At 33.4% G+C, this 21,226-nt stretch overlaps 3 protein-coding genes and 1 non-coding gene across 5 annotated transcripts in view; 3 read left to right on the top strand and 1 right to left on the bottom strand.

The window, feature by feature from the left end:
* TRNAT-AGU (transfer RNA threonine (anticodon AGU)) lies at positions 1 to 74 on the top strand. Its single transcript has one exon. It is a non-coding gene; the product is annotated as a tRNA-Thr (tRNA).
* A 2,397-nt stretch (positions 75 to 2,471) lies between these two features.
* Positions 2,472 to 8,589, top strand: eEF5 (eukaryotic translation elongation factor 5). Its single transcript, XM_088201327.1, has 4 exons — positions 2,472 to 2,566; positions 7,750 to 7,970; positions 8,046 to 8,244; positions 8,372 to 8,589. Exons 2-4 carry the CDS (start codon positions 7,762 to 7,764, stop codon positions 8,441 to 8,443), a joined length of 480 nt encoding a protein of 159 aa, XP_088057453.1. The 5' UTR covers positions 2,472 to 2,566; positions 7,750 to 7,761; the 3' UTR covers positions 8,444 to 8,589.
* Positions 8,590 to 10,637: 2,048 nt separating this feature from the next.
* cpb (F-actin-capping protein subunit beta) lies at positions 10,638 to 18,545 on the bottom strand. The gene is made up of 5 exons (XM_088201326.1): positions 18,297 to 18,545; positions 16,002 to 16,386; positions 15,507 to 15,706; positions 15,310 to 15,421; positions 10,638 to 11,217 (listed from the first exon to the last, which is right to left on the bottom strand). Exons 1-5 carry the CDS (start codon positions 18,297 to 18,299, stop codon positions 11,087 to 11,089), a joined length of 831 nt encoding a protein of 276 aa, XP_088057452.1. The 5' UTR covers positions 18,300 to 18,545; the 3' UTR covers positions 10,638 to 11,086.
* A 1,508-nt stretch (positions 18,546 to 20,053) lies between these two features.
* The window catches only part of aPKC (protein kinase C iota type), a 200,539-nt gene continuing 199,366 nt past the window's right edge, over positions 20,054 to 21,226 (top strand). The window contains exons 1-3 of one of the 2 annotated variants that reach the window (XM_088201605.1): positions 20,054 to 20,096; positions 20,428 to 20,694; positions 20,767 to 20,887. In XM_088201605.1, coding sequence (XP_088057731.1) covers positions 20,536 to 20,694; positions 20,767 to 20,887 — 280 coding nt within the window. In that variant the 5' untranslated portion in view covers positions 20,054 to 20,096; positions 20,428 to 20,535. Of the gene's footprint in view, positions 20,278 to 20,427; positions 20,695 to 20,766; positions 20,888 to 21,226 lie in introns of both variants that reach the window. The other variant, XM_088201606.1, reaches the window with a different exon arrangement.

The raw sequence follows: 21,226 nt of genomic DNA on the forward strand, positions 1-21,226 counted from the left end.
GGCGCCGTGGCTTAGTTGGTTAAAGCGCCTGTCTAGTAAACAGGAGATCGCGAGTTCGAATCTCGCCGGGGCCTTTGGTTATAACTTTTTTCCATGTTTTTTTATTGCAAATTTAATTAAAAATATATATAATCTGACTAATTTATTACATAATCAACCAAGATGGACATATGTTTATATACAGACATGAACAAAATCGACTTTCATCATCGTTCAAATATTATGTAAAAATTTGCACCGATAAAAAAGTTATCGATCGAAGGTGTGACGCAAATTTTGTACAACGCGGAGGATTATACGCGTCGCTTCGCGGGCAACGAGTCGATAAAATCGTTACCTGCACGTATCGACCGTTCGCACAAAATATTTATATACCAACAAAATAACATCAGCGGAGCTTACGGTGTTGCCATAATTTCAAATAAGTGTACGTGGAAGCTAAAGTACAGGTGTATTTTGGTCCATTGTACTGGCGTGGTTCGAAACAATCTTTTTTACGTATTAGAACGTCATTTGGCAGCAAATATTAAAAAATCTAAAAATAACAGCTTTATAAATATTTATCAAATTAATTATTGAATCACGCAAAGCAATCAAATTTGAATAATTTAAAACATTTTTACTCTACGTTTAATGTTTTTTAAAAAATGAAACCACATTATATTAATAATACATGCTATTATGTTAGTGCGATTAAAATTTTGTGATAAAACTTGCTTAAATTTACAAAAAATATAATATTAAACTGTGTAATGTAATAATAGATTTTAATAAAATAGCTTTTATGAAGTGTAAAACATATCCTATATTTACAATTTATAAATCATTCTGAAGTTAAATTTATAAATCTGCGATGATACTTATTAAGCAGTTAGGTAAATACAATGCTTCCAGAACAAGTATTTACATATACTTTTAATTTAAAAAGTAGTTTCTATCTATTATTGTTTATCCAAATAGTACTACATATATTTATCGCAGGCGTGTAGTAGTGCACGCATCCGTATAATTAAGCACCAAAATCTGACTCAGCAGCTCATAATTTTAATTTTGCCATTTGATAAATCTATTGTAATTGTATTATGATAATTGTAATTTTGAAATTTGATAAATCTAATCATATAATTACTCTTATTGCGGTATTAAATCAATGTTCAATAGCAAAAAATTATATATTATATATTAACTTTGCACTTCTAAGATTTAAAAATCAAAATTTATTTATTTTCTCGTCTTAGGAGCGTCTGGGTACGTCTGACAGAATTTTTATGTATGTTCGGTCAGGCCTGACGAGAGGGGGAATCAGAAGATGTAAATAACCGAGGCCTGCATATTTTTTAATACAGTGGAAAAATTGCGAAAATGTTATTTAAAATTAGAGCGATCGATCGATCGATATGTTTTTAATTTTAATACAAATAAAATAAATATTTCCTGAGTCTAAGTTTTCGAGTACCGGATCTGCGTTCCTTTCTCTAATAGTTTATGACTTTTTACAATACTCACAGCAAAAAAATATAAAATTATTTATTTTCGTTTATACAAGAAAACACATAATTGTATGAACTGTGTTAGATGTCACTTAAATATTTGGGGGGGAGGGGGAGCGAAGTAACATTAAGCACCAGGGCCCGATTTTTCTCTCGGCTGCCATGTGTCTAACATATTGATTGTAGATTGTCTCACTGCTTACTAATAAGTATTGATTGTGTTGTAACGTATTAGAAGATTTACAATAAGTAAATTAATATGATGATTTTTTCAGGTTTTACCTCTTCGGTTGGCTAAATTCAATGTATCAGCTTTTGCTATTTTAGAGAGAACTGCCGGATCTGACGTCATCATCGAAAAGAAAATAAAATATTCAATGAGCTGTAGGACATGCGCTAGAGACTATCGATTATTATGTTACAACTGAAGATTTACAATAAATATATCAATGAAACTACAAACGAACCGTTTTCATGTAAAGTTAAATTAGTGTAACTTTTTTTGTATGCAATAAATTTATTCATTATAAATCAGACCATTGTGATTACCTAGATTTCTCCAATGCGTCATAATTAATTTTGTAAAAAATAATTCAAACATGTATTTGTATTACAAGTGCGCAAGAAGAGGCTAGTACATGGGAAAAAACTGTTTCAGCCGAAAACATCTTTGTATGTGTCAAATTCGCTGAAAATCAGTATGGCTCATCTAGGTGTCTTGATAGCGACGGTCAAGAATTAGAGACCATCGTAGCAAAATTTGCCCGTGAAACCTCAGTTTTCAAACAAGAAACGAAACTATTTAAAAGTTGTGAAAACGTATTTGTTTTAGTTTCGGGCTACGTTTTCGATGAAAGTTGGCACCTCGAAGCGAAATGTATATTTGCTGATCGCGTGCGAATTCGAAGTTGGCGCGCACTGTTCCCGCGCGCCGTGCGTTTCCGTCGCGTCGAGAGGGGAGGGGCGCGGAGTGCGGTGTGCGGGGCCTTTCCGCCCCGGCAGCCATCTTGGGCACACGTGAGCCGAGTCGCACGCCGAAAGCCGAGCGCAGACAGCCGCAGCCGAGAGCCTAAAAGGTAAATGGACCTCCGCGCGCTTCGACGGGGGCGCAGTCTCGGGCGCTTCGGAACCGAGCCGTGGGGGGCCGCGGCCTCCGCGCGCCAGCGCCGGCCGGCGACGTGCCTATCGCGTGCGCCTGACGCGTCGGCGCCGCCGAGACGCTCGAGCCCCGGCGCCGCCGCCCCTCGACGCCGACCCCTTCTCTCGAACGACGCGTCGGAGTCGCGCTGCGCCCTCGTGGCCGTATAACCTCTCGGCGCCCCCGTCTCGAATCGCCAGTCAATGGCCGCCGTCTTTGAGGTTAAGACCGCCTAACCTCAAAATGGCCGCCTGACGTTTCGCCTTCATCGCATTGCGCCCAAAACAATCGATTACAACAAGGTTTGGCATCAAAATAATGAAACGAGTAGCCTCGCGCGCTTCGAGTCAGCTGTCCTGACGGTTTTTAATCTGTTCGCCGACATATGTGCAACAATGAAAAGTGCTGTGTTGTTGTCGCCATAGTCTCATGTAATGTATTTTTTCTCAAGAATCAGTGATCTATTATCATTATAAACTATTTTAAATCTTCAAAAATGCGTGAACGGACCAATAAAGTCTGTAGTCCTCGATCCTTCGACTGACTTTGTTTTTGTCTAATTATATTTCTTGGCCAATGGAGTAGGTGGATTTCACCTGTAGATATTTATTTGTATTAGTGAAAAAAAATTATATTTTAAAAACACAGCTGTAGTGCGACATTACCTGTTAAGGCCAAAATGTTCCGGATCGTCCGCTCAGTGAATCACTGAAATTTGGTATCAATTGTTTGATTAGTGAAATTATATTTACTGTCTTTCCCAAATCCGCGAGACCTAGTTATATTATGCCATATCTCCAGTTTTAGTAGTCATCTCATAGTTGTGGCATATGTTCTGTAGGTCTAGAAAAAATTTTGATACTATCTTCCAGTTGGACCAGAATACCGAATCGAAGGCAGTTACCGCACAAAGCAAATATTGTGCTACAATTCTTGGACAAAGGCACCGTAGTGCTCAACCACCCTCCGCATTTACTTGATTTGGTATTCCCAAAAAATTAGCTCTCAAGTCTAAAGGCATGAATGCCATGCCCAAAAGTATTTTATTTCGTTAATTACCTAGTAAAACTATTTGAATTATCAAATTACTAAAATTCGTCATAAAATCTGTTACTCCGTCAACTTTGGGAACAATTGTTATCTATGGTTTTCATGAATTAAATAACTGTTTTCAACTACAGTTGATCGTGCTAATAAAGTTATTCCTTTATAATTATAGTGTGTCTGATGATGATAACTTATTTGACAATAATATTTCCAATAGTGAATGTGATATAATTTATTTTTTGACGATGATGATGATGTACCTGAAAGAGAAGCGCTCATTGATTTTTTAAATGCAATTTTGTAAATATAAATAACTTACTTGCAGTACAATTATGTCCGACAGAGTAGAGCTGTAGATAAACAAACAATAATATTATAGTATTTGCATAGAGAGGCATGAGGCGTGGCACCTTTAAAAACATTTTTAATGCGACTGAAAATCATATGCTTGCCAAATATAACCAAACATCAAGTATCTATATATGTAAGTAATTTTAATGTAAATACATACATTTGTTTAGTGTTTCATCAGAGATATCATTCGAATGGGGCAGGTGGCATTTGCCCCCTAAATTTGGTCAGAAAAATGCGTGTCATTTAATTAAATACTATGAATCTTGATGAAATCAAAATATTAAAAAAACGACCACTAAATAGCCAACATTTGCCCCTACTCTAGAAGGAGCTGAAATGATGTAACTGATTCTAAACCAGAAATTCTCGGGTTATCCCTTCAAAAAAAAACAATCTAATCTATCCCAAAACTATTTAATTGCAGTGAAACCGTATCAGAATTCATTTTCACTGGTAGATATATATTATTGCTAGTAAAATTATATGATTTCAACTTTTCCATATGTAGTAATATATTTACATGCAAAATACAAATGTTACAGTGAATGTGTATTTTTCAGTGAAGTTATATTTTCACTAGTTTTTACCACTGGATATATATTTCTACAAGGACAATTTAAATGAGCAATATATAAAACAATTGTACCGTAAAACGAATTGTTTGCGCATTAATGTTGGACATATTAGGTGCAAGTGAACATCCTTTTCCGAAGATTTACCTTGCATAAATGCACAAACAATTTATCTTACGGAACATAGTATTTAATTAAATGTGTATATCTATCATAAATAATTTTCTGTTTTTGTCCATTTGCTGTTCAAACCCAAATTTTACCAAATGATATTTTAAAAATAATTATACTTTCAGATCTTTCATTAGGTCAAGTCCAAAATACAAGCTAAACCAACTCATCTCTCAGGGGAAAATAAGCAGAAGAAGTACAGATAGACATCACATATTGCTCCATAGTTTATCTGTATTTGGATATTACACTATGTTTTAAAAATATAATAGCTATCCTTACCGATATTATTACAGACTTCTGAAATAACAGTGTTGGTTAAAGTGTATTCAGGCCGAATTTTGACCAATAGGAGGACGCAAAAACAATTATTACTTTTCAGAAATCAAAAATTCACTTCAAAGGCAATAAAATCTTTCAGCACAGTCGCAGTGAGAATGCATAGTAGTGAGCGTTCTGACCAGGGCTGTGGAGTCGGAGTCGGAGTTGGAGTCGTGGAGTCGTGGTGTTTTGGCCGGAGTTGGAGTCGGAGTCGTGAAAAATGAGCGACTCTGACCATTTTTTTAAATTATGAAATTTATGAATTTTTAATTTAGTAATAATGAATGTGTATAGCGTATGAATAAAAAACGTAAAATAGTTTTAACCGTCTTAATATTTCACTGCTTTTGACGTCGGTTCTAAACAAGGACCCCATTGATTTTGGCCAGAAAAATTGAAAATTAAAAAAAAACCCTACTGAAAAATGCTAAAATGCCATCCCTGTGTTTCATAAATCAAAGTAATAATAAAAACAGTAAATTCCGTGCGATTAAAAATATGTTGAGAATAATTAGCCATGTGTGAAATACAATAGTGAACAATTAACTAAATACTATTTACAAGGATAGAGCGAAACATTATTTTGTTATTGCATATTTTTGTGGGTTTTTTTTCAGTTAGTGGTCCCAACATCTGGAACGTTTACAGAGGGTATACACTGAATAAGTGATATATAAATAATAAATGAGAAGCTTAATTGTTGTAATTAAATAAATTGGACTGCAGTGTATTTAAAAATAAAAAATATTGGACTGCAAGTAAGGTTAAGTTGGCGTTGAAGGGAAATGTTTGTTTGGACACTTTGATGACGTCCACAAGGGTTCGACGAAAAATTTCTACAAAAGCTGTTTCGAAATTTTCGATTATCGTCTCCAAAAAATAAATTATTATAATATTTCAGAATAACAAATCTTCTATACGGACAGATGGTGTACAATTTCTAAAATATACATTGTGACATATACATGGGCTCAGCGACGCTTTAGCCATTATTTCATCATTTACGTCAGTACCATTCTTGTTGATAGCTGAAATCCATTAGTTTTATGATATACAACTAATTTCAGCGGGACGATTGTTGGTAGTACCAACTGTGTATCAGCTTTTTTACATTCCATAACTTGAATGTTGAAATCATCATCACTATCGCTTTCTCAAAATTAGTTTCTATTTGACAGTCTAGCTGCAGATAACTTATTGTAATTAAATCTTCCAAACTATTTATAAAATGCATTATATCATTGACTCGAGTTATAGAAATAATAATGAAAGAAACTCGTTCTAACTGTAAAACGTGTTTGAGAGTTTGGATATTGAGTCAATTTGCAACAATAATTTAATATAAATAAATAATAATGCTTTCAGCATAAAAAAGAGCACAACTTAAAAATCACCTGATCGATTTTTCGACTCCCATCGGAAGATTGTTAACGTTTATTTTACATATTTATTCTAAATCTTTGCAAATGACAGGTGTTACGACCGTGTGAAAACAATCAACACCTTACAATCTACAGATGTTACAATACACATTGTAGCCCAATTATATTTTTAATTATTTATTTGTGAGATTAGTAACATATAGGATCGAAATTATATTATATAATAGTCACTAATTCTAAATAATTATGGAAAAATAAATAAAATTAACTCACTCCCGGGTGTATACTAACAAATGCATATAAATTACCTCATTACTCAAAGGGTCAATACCACTGGTCTATCGTGCTGGTCACTCGAGACGTATCAGAAATCAGTTGAATTTTAAAAAAATTGTTAGATATACACATTCGTTTCCTTGTTAGTATTTTTAAAATCATATATTTAGAAGCAAGGAAGAAATCATTTATCTTTTTAAGAATTCTCGTGATTTGCTAACAAACAATTTTATAAAGAAAAATGTAAGGATTGGTTCTCGGCTAACTTGGCTTATTTCCTGTCGATTGCTTTCGGTTTAGTAAATTGCGAGCAGCTCGTAGTTTGATCTTAGGGTGCAATCTGACCTTCTCAGTCTGCGCTGACTCACTAACGTCATTGTACTGAATCCACTTTTCGTTGCCAATGAAAAATTGTTTTCATTGGCATTTAAGTAATGAATCTCGGTCCACTGAATTTTTATCGTTCAGTTGATGCAGCACTCGAGTCTCAAAACAGCAGCGACAGTAAGCCCTTTTTCGTCTAAAGCTATAGATTAGAAGCATATTTTTGTCATTATTTAAAAGAGCCTACCTGATTTTGGCTAGTTTTTTTTTTGTCAAAAATAAAATCTGTATACCAAATTTCGTGTTACACAAATTTCAAAAAAGGAAGGAATGCAACTACTGAGAATAAAATTATCATTGACAATGTTGTAAAATCGCAAACCACTTTTTAATACTGTATCTTATGTGGAAGTTTTAATAAAACAAATCCTCTTTTGACAAACAAACACGTGATTAATTTTGAACTCATTAAATATGTTCGACACTAGCAAGTGTTCTTTATAATGGGCCGGTTTTGATTGAACAATGTTATACCTTTATATGGAAATTATTCAATTCGAACACTCGATACAATAGAACGCTAAAGGACAAGACAAGTCTATCTAAAGAACGCATTTCTTTCTGGTTATAAAAAGCCTTTGCTAATTTTTCGTTTCGCTTTTAAAAATATCTAGCCAAGCACCAAGATGGCCGACATGGAGGAGACCCACTTCGAGACCGGAGACTCCGGCGCATCGGCGACCTTCCCGATGCAATGCAGCGCCCTGCGCAAGAACGGCTTTGTTATGCTCAAGGGTCGCCCCTGCAAGATTGTTGAGATGTCGACTTCTAAGACAGGAAAGCACGGACACGCCAAAGTACACATGGTCGGAATCGATATATTTAACGGAAAGAAGTGAGTCTTTCGAATGCAGCGAAACTGAACTCAAAACGACCCGTTCTATATCTGTCGTATTATTTTTGTACCTAGATATGAAGATATTTGTCCATCCACGCACAACATGGATGTGCCACATGTGAAGCGCGAAGACTATCAGCTGACGGACATAGACGACGGATATTTAACTCTCATGGCTGACAACGGCGATCTGCGTGAGGATCTTAAGATCCCCGACGGCGATCTCGGAACTCAATTGCGTTCCGATTTCGAAGCCGGAAAAGAACTACTCGTGAGTATATCTTTTTATAAATTCTTTAGTGGTAGTACAGTATATATTTTTCTTCAAAGTCCTCGTTTTACTTGGTGTGTATATTTTTATGCCGTTCGTATTCGATTAACGTATTGTCTGTTTTCAGTGCACCGTTTTGAAATCCTGCGGCGAGGAGTGCGTGATCGCCATCAAGGCGAATACCGCTCTCGACAAATAAGTCGTCGAAACCCTTCCATCGCGGCTGCCCGCACTACGGGAGATCGCCAACGAATGTACCATCAAAAAATTCATTATTGTAATGATGATAAAATTAAAAAAAAATTAATAATACAACTACGGACTGGTCTTTTATAAAAAGAAAAATATGTATAAAATTTTGACGGAAAAAAAGAAGACGGAAGAGTTTGTGTGCGGATTACGCTTCGTGTTCGAGGCCGCGGAAAAGTTCCTCGACGTTCTCGACCATCTGTTATTCGGGGATAATAATTTATATACGCTAGAGAGTGAGATGGAGAGAATGTGTAATGAATATTATATGTTTCTCGGAATCGATATGTCAAATACATTATTATGCCCAATCCGCCGTATGTTATATATATATATATATATATATAAATATGTATATATATATATCGAATCAGCCTCCTGCTGCTATACTCTCCTTTGCAATCGACGGATGTAAAATGTGCGACGCGGGACGTTCGTTACGCTATCGAGATATTGAAAAGTTTGTATAATAATTAAACTGAAAAAAAATCAATAAGTCAAGGGTTGATTGTTTAACGGCTGACTTGTAAAATTATTTTTTAAATTGCTATTATATATAATTATAAACGATATCATTCTGCTATTATACAAATTTGTCTTAATCGATTGTATTTAATTTATTTTTTCACTCGAGCTCTTTTTTATTTTAAAATATATATTACGTAAATATAAGCTGTCGTTGATTTCGTAGATATTTTTACCGAAAGCCTAATGTTTTTTTAGTGCGACGAGCCTACGGAAGATCGGGCGTTAATAATACGTTTCGGGCGCTTCAGACGTACGTGTATCGTATATATTTATATAATATATATTAGAATTACGCTTAACTATAGGCAACGATGATGAATAAATTGTATTTCAATGGTGAACGATCATATTATACTCTTAAAATTCAGGAATCAGCGTTTTGAGAGACATCTCGGAGCTTTATAACATATCCGATCGAAGAATCCGAACGGCGAAGCGATGGCTGTGTATGTATATATTGAAATTGTGATATATATATATAATCTCACGCTTTCCGGAGTTGCGCGTTTGACTCATATTGTTTTTCTATTTTTCGTAACTAAGAGAAATCAGCCCGTTTCAAGATGTCTCACAAAAAGCAAGCTCAAAAATTGATATGAAAACGTAAAAAAAACTAGTTAGATATTATAATAAATATAAATAATTTACAATAAAAAAAAAAACAATTTGTTATCATGCAAACTGATGTATGAATACGCGCTGTATTCTTTTACCGATTTATATTTTATGTAAATTTAAAATAAATCTCAAATTGTTTTAAACAGTCCGCACACATTTCTAGTAATATTTTTTTTCTACATATTTTTTTCTGCCTATATTTGACGTTAGTTTTATTATTATACTTGAATAAAGTTTTTTTACTGCCTGTTGATGTGACAACAGTCCTATTCATAAATTTTTCTTTCACCTGACACTTAGATTAGAACGTTTATAATACTAAAATGTACCTATTTGCACTTGATACTCGTTTATCGTTACGTACATATTAAATTTTAGTACAAAATTTGAGAAACACCATTAATTTGCAATAAAAATTATAGTTTTCAAGTAATTTAATACTCATGGGATGTGTAATATATATTGATTTAGGAATTTTTGAACGGAAGGGATAGAGATTGTATAATTTGGAATTCCATTATTAAATAGCCGAGTTGTTAGAATTATATTTATTATTTTTCTCAATTGTAATTAACTATGTGCCATAATTCATCACTTAATAATGGATAGCCTATATATATTATTTATAATATATATTTATATAATCATTTTAATTTTACATACTGCTCTATTCGACAATTCAAACAAAATGGACATATCGAGTCGGTATGAACGCTCATGTTAAATAAAAATATTAATACTGTAAAATTTTTAGTTAGTCGTCGAGCGTTACTTTTAATTAAATTTTGATTAAATCAGCTTTTGGAATGTGCTCCGACTACTCCGAGATTTAAACGCTAAGCTTAAGAGTTTTGGAAGACGAACAGAGCCAAAATTCGCTCGAAACGATTCATAGTACGCTATAACATCAAGCATTCCTGCGATTTATATATATATATGTATATATTATTATACAAGCACGACTTTGGCAACTATATATAATATAATAAAAAAATTAATTTAAAATATTCACTAATATATTGAGCCCTATTCAACCCCAAAATATGTCCATTGATTAAAAAATACAATCATTCTCATTCACAAAATTGACCGATTGAGTGTCATTCAATACCGACGTAAAAGAAGAACATGTATAATAATAATAAAAAAAAGATATTTACAGATAATAAATGCCGAATAAGAATATCGCACAATTTTCGTTGAAGCTCGAGTGCAAATGCGTAAACCGACTAGAGTACGATCGGAGACGTCGATCAGCTCGAATCAGATTTATGAACCATAAATTCGATCGCGTCCGATGAACGTCTTCGACCTAAGATCTGACGATGATGATGAGGTGCGAGCGATAGAGAGAGCGATTTTTAAATGATGATAGGTAGGTATTGGATGACATGTAGAAGGTCGATGGCTAGTAATTGAGCAGCTATTGTGGTGCGCCGTTAGAAGTTCAGTCTGCTGGACGGGCAGCGTGGCGACGGTGGAGAGCGGCGGCCAGATCTTGCTGGAGAGCCGCTTGCTTCTGTTGCTCGCCCAGCGAGACCATCGACCGTAACCCGTTGACGATATCTTTAGTTTTGCCTGAAATATGAAGTTGTTCAGTCACAAACATGATTATATTTTTTCAGATCGTAACCGAAAATGACAGTGGAATTTCAATTTGAGTTAGTTTATCGAGAGATAGTATGTAAATGATCATTATGTAATGAATGACATTGCAAATGTTAATGTCATCGGAGGTCAGGGGGGTCAGACGATATCAGTAGCAATATGTCGTGCTGTATCTGTGGAAAAAATTTTAAAATAATTAACTTATTTGCGATTAAAATTTCATTTATAAAAGTTAATCTTTAAATAAGAAGAATAAATTAAATGATAGTACCATTGAAATTAAACTGGGAGTCAAAATACAAGTAGATTTTTAAAATAAAAAATAATGACGCGTAGTTTGCACATCATTGTAATATTGAAACTGATTAATTAGGCTAAATAATTAAATAGTAAAAATATATTATCAGTTACTCATAAATGGTCAGTGCATTTTTGAGTCAGTAAAACTTTTAACAGATCAGTGACAAAACTAAAACTATGTTTTTAAAAATACATACAATACTATGCGAAAAAATGCCATATTAATAATAGTTTAATTTTAATCATTAATTAGACAAATATTTGCAATAAATTAAATGAAATGGTTAGTAACTTTTAAACGAAATGGTTATTAGCATTATTATTATATGATCAGAAATGTCATATACGCATAATAACTCTTCGATAAACGATTAGTTATTAACATATCATTAAAACAATACTAATACTAGCAGATTTTCAAGGGATTAAAATAAAACTAACCACATAATTAAAAAAAACAGACTTGTTAATAAAACTTCTGACTAAAATTACTCAATCAATAAATACAGGCTTAGCTTATTTTTGAAATGTTCTATATTTATTGGGGCAGTAATATAATTAAACAGTCAGTGATTATCAATAGGCGTTTTTTATATTAAATTTACAGTACATTTATTTTCAAGTGAGGTGTTCAATTTAAATGAGCAATATATAAAATTACTGTTGCTCAAAATAGTGAACACCCGATGAATAACCCTCTGCAATGAATCCTTTTCCGTTTTTAGTTTATTGAACCATGTATTTATTTGAATACAAATATATCTTAAAATAATTCCATTAAATAGCAATCAGTGCATAAAAACATCGTTAAATTTCTACTGTGATTGGTCGGTCATCCTAATGGGTGGTACCGGTATGTTTAAGTACATAGGGCAGTACTGGTTTTTGGTTCTCGAGACATATTATCGCCCTCTTTACTATCAACATAGTTATTATAGTCCCTGTCTTACTGTGTATATTTAAACTATATTTATTCCTAAAATTAATACTGTTTTATTCATACTACGTGAATTACGCATGTATTTATTTTTTTACACTGAAATGGTTCCATAAAAATAATATAAATACCTAAATTACATACGATCCTACAAGTAGTATTGTAAGTAATGAAAAATAAATGAATTTGAATGATGCCGACACTTCCTAGTCACGGTATATTTTAAAAACAGCTCCAAAACAACTTGAACAGACCCACCCTTTCCTATGCAGCTGTTGTAATTGAAAAATAATCGTAAAAATTGAATTTTCAAACAAAAAAGTCATGGTAATTTTTCGAGAAATTTGCTGATTTTTGAGATGAGAAATATCGGATTTTGGCATATAAAGGGTTAAAAAAACTGACCATTTAATTTATACGGTCCATTGACATATTTGCCAACTTGTGCTACCTTCATAACATAATATAAATACATCCTTATGAGATTTAAGTAACCCTTGAAATGCTGAATTAAATTTCATGCACTCATGTAATGAGTCAATTATGCTTTAAAAATATTTACGATTTTTTTATAAGGCCTATTCAATAGTATTAAGATATATCCGCATTTCGCACCTAAGAACTGCGCATTTTAGTATGTGGAATAAATGCGAACTTGGCACTTGAGAAAATGGTGGATTGGATTTATCTGTACCTTGCATCTAAAGCGTTCATTTTTAAAATGGCATAAAAATGTTGCAAATAAATTTATATGAAAATAATCTGTTCATAATAGAAGAGTTAATATTCAAGAAGGGCTCTATATGATATATACAAGAAATATTCAGGGATGACTGAAGACAGGGACATCGTTCGTCCCCCCCTTGAATTTGGCCAGAAAAATGCATGGCATTTAATTAAATACTATGAATCTTAATGAAATAGAAATTAAAAATGCTGAAATGATGTCCCAGATTCTAAACCAGAAATTCTCAGGATATTCCTAAAAAAAATATAAAAAAAAGTTTCGAGTTCATCCTGAAAATATATAAAAAAAAATGTTATTTCAATGAAATCATATAGAAATATATTTTTACCAGTGAAAATTTAATTTTTCTGGCAGGTGCTAGTGAAATTATATCATGTCTTTTTAACATGTAGTAATATATATATTTACATAGTTATCATTATTTATTTACATGTGATGTATAAATATTACAGTGAATGTGTATTTTTCAGTAAAGTTATATTTTCACTAGTGAAATCCAAATACATTTTCACCAGTAGATACATATTTTTACAATCGAAAATATAATTTAACTGATAGGCACTAGTGAAATTATATGCTGCTCTAAAATATCTATGAAACTCTATTTGACAGTTGTGAAACGTCCATTTTCTGTCAAATCAAAACCTAATCTAATAAAAGTTGTAAGACTAATCATAGTTTTAGAACTTTCGAAAACTTTTAGAAAAAATAAGCGGAAGAAGAAATATAGACAGACTTCGCATCTCGCATATTGCTCCATAGTTAATCTGCATTTGAATATTACACTAGGTTTTATTTTATTACGATAACTATCCTTTCCGACAATACTACAGACTTCTGATAAGAGAATATTGGTTCAAGTATATTGAAACCGAATTTTGGTCAATAGGACGCAAAAGCAATTATCACTTCCGTTGCAGTGGGAACACTCGGTAACGAGCATTCCCACTGCGACGGCGTTGACACGATTTTATTCCTCGTGACGTGTTATAAAGGCTTAATATGAACGTTAGATAACCGAGCGTTTCCACTGCGACAGCAACTGTAAGACTTTAGTGCTTTTGACGTGGATTTTTGACTTCTGAGAAGAGATAATTGTTTTTTGCGCTCTCCTATTGGGCATAATTCGGTCTATATGTTCTTCATTAGATTCTCACTTATTGTAAGTTGTAATATTGTTATAAAAAAATGTCTTAATATGAACGCTAGATAACCGAGAGTTTTCCTTGAATTTAGTCAGAAAAATGCATGGGATTTAATAAAATACTATTAGTGGTCAACTTTTGCCTCACCTTGGAAAAATCTGAAATGACATCTGACTGAAGATACAATTAAGAAATGTGAGTTTTCTTCTAACGTGCTAGTCTAGAATTTAAGGTTTAAACTGTATTACTCTAAAATGAAAGTAGGAACTTAAAAATTCAAATGTAGGGGAATATAACACTCACATATTGAACTATTGCTCAATAGAATTATAATAAAATATACACTAAGCATAATATTTAAAACTTGGATAAGATCATTCAGCGAAATAAGTCAGAACAACTTTATTAACCACTTAAACCCCAGCAACTCACCGATGAGTCCCTTATTCATTATTTTCTTAAATAAATATTTTTTAAAACAAGTTAACGAATTACTTACAATTAATATTTTTTTAATTATTAAAGATTATTGTACTAGCTTCATTTATTAGTAAACCAAGTATTTTATATTTACTTTGAGTAAGAGATACTGACGCGTGAAGAAAAATAATAGATAACTCACTAAAAAATCACTGGCGTTTAAAGGGTTAAAATATTGAAAGCACGTCAGTATCAAGTCGTTTACTTTAGCCGAGTATCTTACTTTACTAGTGTATATGTAATTAGTAAAGTCGATTAATTAACATCTCTCTATGGTCTACAATTTATAAAATATATTCATTTTCTTCGAGAGCCAAATTTCCTTAGCAAAATACAAGATAGTGACGACACAACTGACTCATGTAAGACTGCTAACAAATTATGGGTGTAGCTTTTTCGAGTTAGACATAAATCAAAATTCCACCGCATTTCTGAAAACAGATCATCTTTACCAAAGTAAATTTCATTTAGCGTATTGCGAATTTTATTCTCCATATCTTCTACCATGCGCCCGATGTTGGCTATGTGAGGACTCGTTTCGCTCACAGGCGCGTCTTGCTCGGCCTAAAAATAAACACATCGTTAAAAATAGTTGAAACGTTTATCGACAACGCTGATAAGCGCGTCGATCGAGATAAGCGAAAGCTACCTGTCTAGTGAGACTGCCGCCCAAGTTCATGGTGCCGCTCGCTTCCTTGCGAGTTTGAAGCCATAACATGGCAGTGGAGGTTAATTTATAATGAGCGCTCCTGCCGGAACTCTTCTCTTGGACCTCGACCACGTGTATCGAATCCCAGCAGCCGGTGATCTTTTGTGAACCATCACCGGCTTTCTTGATTAAAATTACACCTGAAAACATAGAGAGAGAGCTTTTAAAAATAAGAAATAAACACTGATTTAGTAATTTAATAAACACTGTAGAAGACTTTCAATATATATATATATATATTTCTTTAAAGTACTTAAATAATGTTTATTTATATTGAAAAGCCACAATCTGTTTTTTCCGCTGATAAAAAATATAAATACGTTTCCAAATATTAATATATCTATTGAAAAGATAAGATAAAATACTGTTTAAAAAACGCCCTGTGAGCTTCTGACATGCAGGACGTAACCGAATAATAATATATTATTAGGATACCTGCAAAACCATGATCCAAGTCCCACAGATACACCGAAGAGACGCCGCCCTCGAAGTACATTTCTCTGTATTGATCGAAAGCTAAGTTGGCGTCGATCTCCAGCTTCCTTAGCTTTTCCGAAGGCATCGACCCGTCCTCGAGAGGCGGGTCGTAAGTGTTGGACCACGGGGAACGATACGAGTCCCCGTCCCGGTTGTAATCGCACAACAGATAGTCCTTCCCGTTGCTCTTATCTTTAGCTATTTTTAGCGGTTGGTCGACGGACGATAGGAGGTCTTCGCAGAGGCTCGGGACGAGATCTATGAGGTCGCACAGATTCTTCTCGATCTGCTGAGGCGGCAGCCGCCTCATCAGATCGAGGGCGCAGTCCATTTGTGCGTCAGTCTGGAAAATATATATTTTAAATAATAAAAATACTTACGAATCGTATATTTTATTTGCATTTGGTAGTAAATTTATAGGCTGATAATTAGAAGGAAGGGTAGGGTCCATATTCAGTTTTTGATGAACTATTACATCCGTTTGTTTATATTAGTGGAAGAATTTTAAAGGCTCTGCTTTTCGGGGGCTTTCTAGTTTTTGAGTTTTTACTTGTGAATTTTTTCGCAATGATATTTTTAATTATTTTTGTTAAAATAATTTAATTTTTGGTTAAAACTTTTTGTAATAAGAGAATTATTTAGTGATTGTAATATCAAAATTATCATATAAAGTAGATCACCCAATAGCACGGTAAATTGGGGACGTACTATTTGAGTGCCTGTTACTTTATGTGTGAGCGAGCCAAAAAGAGGATATCTCACTACATGCGCGTATTACAAAAAAATGCATGAGTATTTTCTAGTCCCCCAACTATTCACACCAAAATAGCATGTTCCCAATTTACAATTGCATGTTATTGGGGGGACTATAGTGCTGTATCATCAGCATACAGTTGAACTCTTCCTGCAAGTTTACATAGGGTTAAATCATTTATGTATAAATTAAATTAAATAATTAAGGTCCCAAAATAGAGCCCTGTGTACCATTTATTACAACTACTTGTTGTATATTATTTAAATAACTTTTTAATAAATTTAGCTTTGGTCCTACTATTCCAAAATGTTTTAATTTCTCTAATAATATCTTTCGGTCTACTGTGTCATAAGCTTTTTCTAAGTTTATAAATAATGCTGAAATTTTATTTTTATCACTAAAGTTTTGTTGTATTTCATTAATTAAATTAAAAGCTGCATATTTTGTATTGGATTTGTTTCTAAATCTGTATTTATTCTATTGGCTAGAATTGGTAAAATAGATACAGGGCGATAATTGTTAGCTTTGTATAAAGGAGTTATTTTGACAATTTTTACTAAAATAGGAGCAATAAGACTAGAATATTGATTTGATTGTTTTAACTGTTATGCCATTAGTACCAGGCGCCGAGTTATTTTTTAATTTGTTCTAATTTAATTTGGTGAAAATAAATAGATCTAATTTAATTATTGAAAGTTTGAATTTGAGTAGTTTAGTTTATTTTTCAAATTGCGGTTTGTAATTGAAAGACATTTAAAATATAATTGTTTGTGCATTACTGTTGGTCAGAACAGTGAACGCCCCGCCCCCCGTGAATAATTCTGTACAACGAATCCTTTTCCAAAGATTTACCACACAACAAAGTATTTATTTAAATGCACACCTGTTAAATTACATCCATTTAAAAGGCATAGCATCGTTTACTAACAGCAAAGTACAGTGAATATAGATTATAGTGATTAATCCTCTAAACGACAACATGGCAAAATATTCTCTAGTCGTAAGTATTGAATTATAAGCATAATTTAATCGATTGCAATAAAATATAACAGCAAGGATTATTTTAATTACGAATTCATATAATTTAGGGTTATTTAACAATGTATTGTAATATGAACCTTTCTGTTTTTCGGTTTATCTTTGATGGATCATCACAAATTAGGTAATCTTACGGATGAATATCGAGTTAGGTTATATATATATATATATTAGGTATAAAAAATGTATAAACTGATAATTAATTCAATCTTCACAATAATATCATATATGTGTAAATTTAAAATGTAAAAATAGTGTGGGATTATTTTGCCACTATTACAATACATTAAGGAATCTGTAACATTTGATTCGGGTGACTAAGCCGATGGCAGTAAGTGATGGCAGATATGACGTGTAACATGTATGCGGGTCGAGAATCGCGATGTGACAGATGAGAGGTTCGCACACGCCCGAGCGTAGAGGGAGGGGAAGGGGAAGGGGAAGGGAAACCGAGAACTGACCATCTCTGTCGCGGGGGCGCAGCGCCGGTCGGGTGAGCGGGCGGCTCGGTCACGGGGCGGCTCCCCTCGCCAGCGACGGCCGCATCCGAAACCAAACGGGAAGTGACCGAATTAGTCACCGGTATCGTCGTCTCGCTCTCTTGCGCAGCGGCCGAGCGACGAGAGACAAGGACGGAACGCGACTGCGCGCTCGAGGTCAACGGTGCTTCTTCCAGGCGCGGTGTTGCCGCACGTTACGCTAAAAACTGAAGCCCAAACAGCGCCGAGAGTGGCCAATTTACAACTCAAATCTTTCTTTTTGTCGAATATAAAAAAAATCTTGAATTCAGGTCCAACTTACAATAAACTTGTCTGCGCATCCTAATACACAAAAAATTATAATTAACGACTGAAATTAGTATGTACAGTAATGTTGAATAGAATGTTAATTTATTTAGATAATATAACTATTTCTTACAATCAAGAGAAAAACATTGTAAAAATTATATGTTGGAACTTCAGTTCTCGCTAAATGCCTAAAGTTTGAAAAATCACAAAAATCACAAAACTTCACCCTTACGTATTTTATTTTGTTATTTTAATAAACTTAATTTTAGTTGCTTAATGACAGAAAAATTAAAATTAAAATTAAAATTTATGACAACATCCTTGACAAAATCAATATAAACTATCAAACCCAATTGGCGGATGGTTGTTTTGCGCCGAGACTCAAATGGGGGCAGATTATAAGTAGGATCAGTGAAGATTGCAGACGAGTTCTCTGAAAATAATACAACTCTATGTAGTTTTGACGACTAGTTAATGACCTATTATTATCTTAATTGTTCCATATTTATCAATATTTTCGATACAAACGTATGAATGATAATTACTTATTTATGTGCAACACGTGTAAATAATTAATTACATACAATCTAATTATTTTTTAACATGTGTCTATAAAAAAATATTCGATGTTGCGATTCAAATTTATTTTTAATAAAAATAATATGTAGTTAATCTGTTGGTTCCGACAGTTGTAAAGAGTGTCCCAACAAGAGCGGAAAAATTAAATTTAACGCCAGTTTTGCTGTTGTGCTTTGACTGTCAAACCATTATGTCAGTTCGATGGTAAACAAACCGCAGTTAACGACAATACAATACAATTGCTATAAAATATTTCAAGTTTTAATTTCATTGTTTTGATTAATTGCAAGATCTTACTATAAATTTCAAAGAAGCAGTAACTGATATTGAATCTTTGAAATTAGAATTGTTCAAAAATTGTGTAAAAGTATTAAAAATAAAACACAGACATTGAAAAATATAAATTGAAAAAAGAATAAGGCGACGTAAAAGGATGCCAGAAGAGAAGTAATAATTGATGCAAAGCTTTCAGTAGAAAACAAAATATTACCACAATTTTCAAGAATTGAACAAAAAGTTTAGATTTTTGCTGGACTAAAATAAACTATGTCAAAATAGCACAAATTTTGTGTATTTCTACGACATAGACGTCAATGGAGAGAAGACTGTAAAATTTAGGTCTTCTTAGTTATATTGGGTCATATGCAGATGATGCATTCACAAATATTGAAATTATTTTATCAATAACGGTGATTTTGGCCCAAGAATATGATTTTTCTAATAGTATTTGAATATCGCTTTCAAACAAAGGAAAAATATATTTTTTTAAATTATTATTTTTGAACTCGTAAGAAAATGTTAACGTTTACAAACATGGGCGGCAGTTTGCTTTCTAGCGCCCAACTATTTTTTCGCATGGCAACGTTATAACGGCAGTGCAACTCGTCACCTGAGGTTTGTGTCAAAACTACTAGCGGTATTATCGCGAAAAATACGCCGATACTTTGTAACCGAAAAGTGCGAACAATTACAAAGACACATTTCGAGTCGGTTCATATTTGCGTTATCGTTTCTCGTCTTCAATTAGCGTACTTTCAACTTAAAAGCCAACTGTCAAAAGGAATGCTAACTGCAGGTGGTTATGATTCACCTGACGTATAACTTCTAATAAGGAATACTTCCGCGTTTTGCGCGAAAACGTCATGAAACATGCGCAACTAACGATTTATTATCTATTTACAAATATTGCACTTTTCATAATAAGTTTAATTAATTTTAATTACAGACACCGCAGATCTTCAGAGTCGCGTCCATGAAGAAACATTCGTGACCGAGGGCCCTTTGACAAGCTAAATTACAACTTTTTACCGTTCTATTCCATCGACTATCCAAGATGCTGACGCAAATTGTGAATCAAGACAACAACTCGAACGATATACGCGTCAAGACGGCCTACAACGGCGAGATTATGATAACTTACATCCATCAGAACATAACGTTGCAAAACTTGTGTCAGGAGATGATCGAAATATGCCGATTTACACCGGAAGAAGTGAGAGAATCGCTTCTTTAATAAATCAATTTTTCTACTACAATTTCTCTTCTATTAATGATGCTTTTTTAGGTCTTCACTATGAAATGGGTCGACGAGGAAGGCGATCCGTGTACCATTTCTACTCAGCTGGAGTTGGATGAAGCGCTTCGTCTCTACGAGATCAACAGAGATTCGGAGCTGACTATTCACGGTGAGTCATTTTTTAAAGCTACATATGTTAAAAGGTTTACTTATCTAATGCATAATGTACCTTGTTGACGTGGACGATGCTCTTTAGACACTTATGAGGCTTCGTTCTCTACTACATAATGCATTGTATAAAAGATGATTATATAAAATGGCTAAAGAATAATTGAATACCCTATTTTATTGATAATAGCTAATGATATTTTTATGATAGCATAAAAATACATACCATCAATTCCTTTGCTATATATAGTTAAATAGATTCTTGCTGTAAATATATATTTTACTCTCAAAAAAAACGCAATTATCTTTTTTCACTTTCGCGTTATACACCTACATTATG

Source organism: Plectrocnemia conspersa, unplaced genomic scaffold, assembly GCF_051122295.1.
Source record: "Plectrocnemia conspersa isolate PC_06_02 unplaced genomic scaffold, ASM5112229v1 ptg000013l, whole genome shotgun sequence".
Classification (NCBI taxonomy): Eukaryota; Metazoa; Arthropoda; class Insecta; order Trichoptera; family Polycentropodidae; genus Plectrocnemia; species Plectrocnemia conspersa.

What these genes read in the sequence shown, in the direction of transcription:
- eEF5 (XM_088201327.1), top strand. Translation starts at nt 7,762, where the DNA reads ATGGCCGACATGGAGGAGACCCACTTCGAGACCGGAGACTCCGGCGCA. An exon ending in GATATATTTAACGGAAAGAA is followed by an intron (nt 7,971 to 8,045) that starts GTGAGTCTTTCG and finishes TTTTGTACCTAG; the next exon opens with ATATGAAGATATTTGTCCAT. An exon ending in AAGCCGGAAAAGAACTACTC is followed by an intron (nt 8,245 to 8,371) that starts GTGAGTATATCT and finishes GTCTGTTTTCAG; the next exon opens with TGCACCGTTTTGAAATCCTG.
- cpb (XM_088201326.1), bottom strand. An exon ending in GCGGCAGTCTCACTAGACAG is followed by an intron (nt 15,422 to 15,506) that starts GTAGCTTTCGCT and finishes GTTTATTTTTAG; the next exon opens with GCCGAGCAAGACGCGCCTGT. An exon ending in GCTAAATGAAATTTACTTTG is followed by an intron (nt 11,218 to 15,309) that starts GTAAAGATGATC and finishes TTCATATTTCAG; the next exon opens with GCAAAACTAAAGATATCGTC.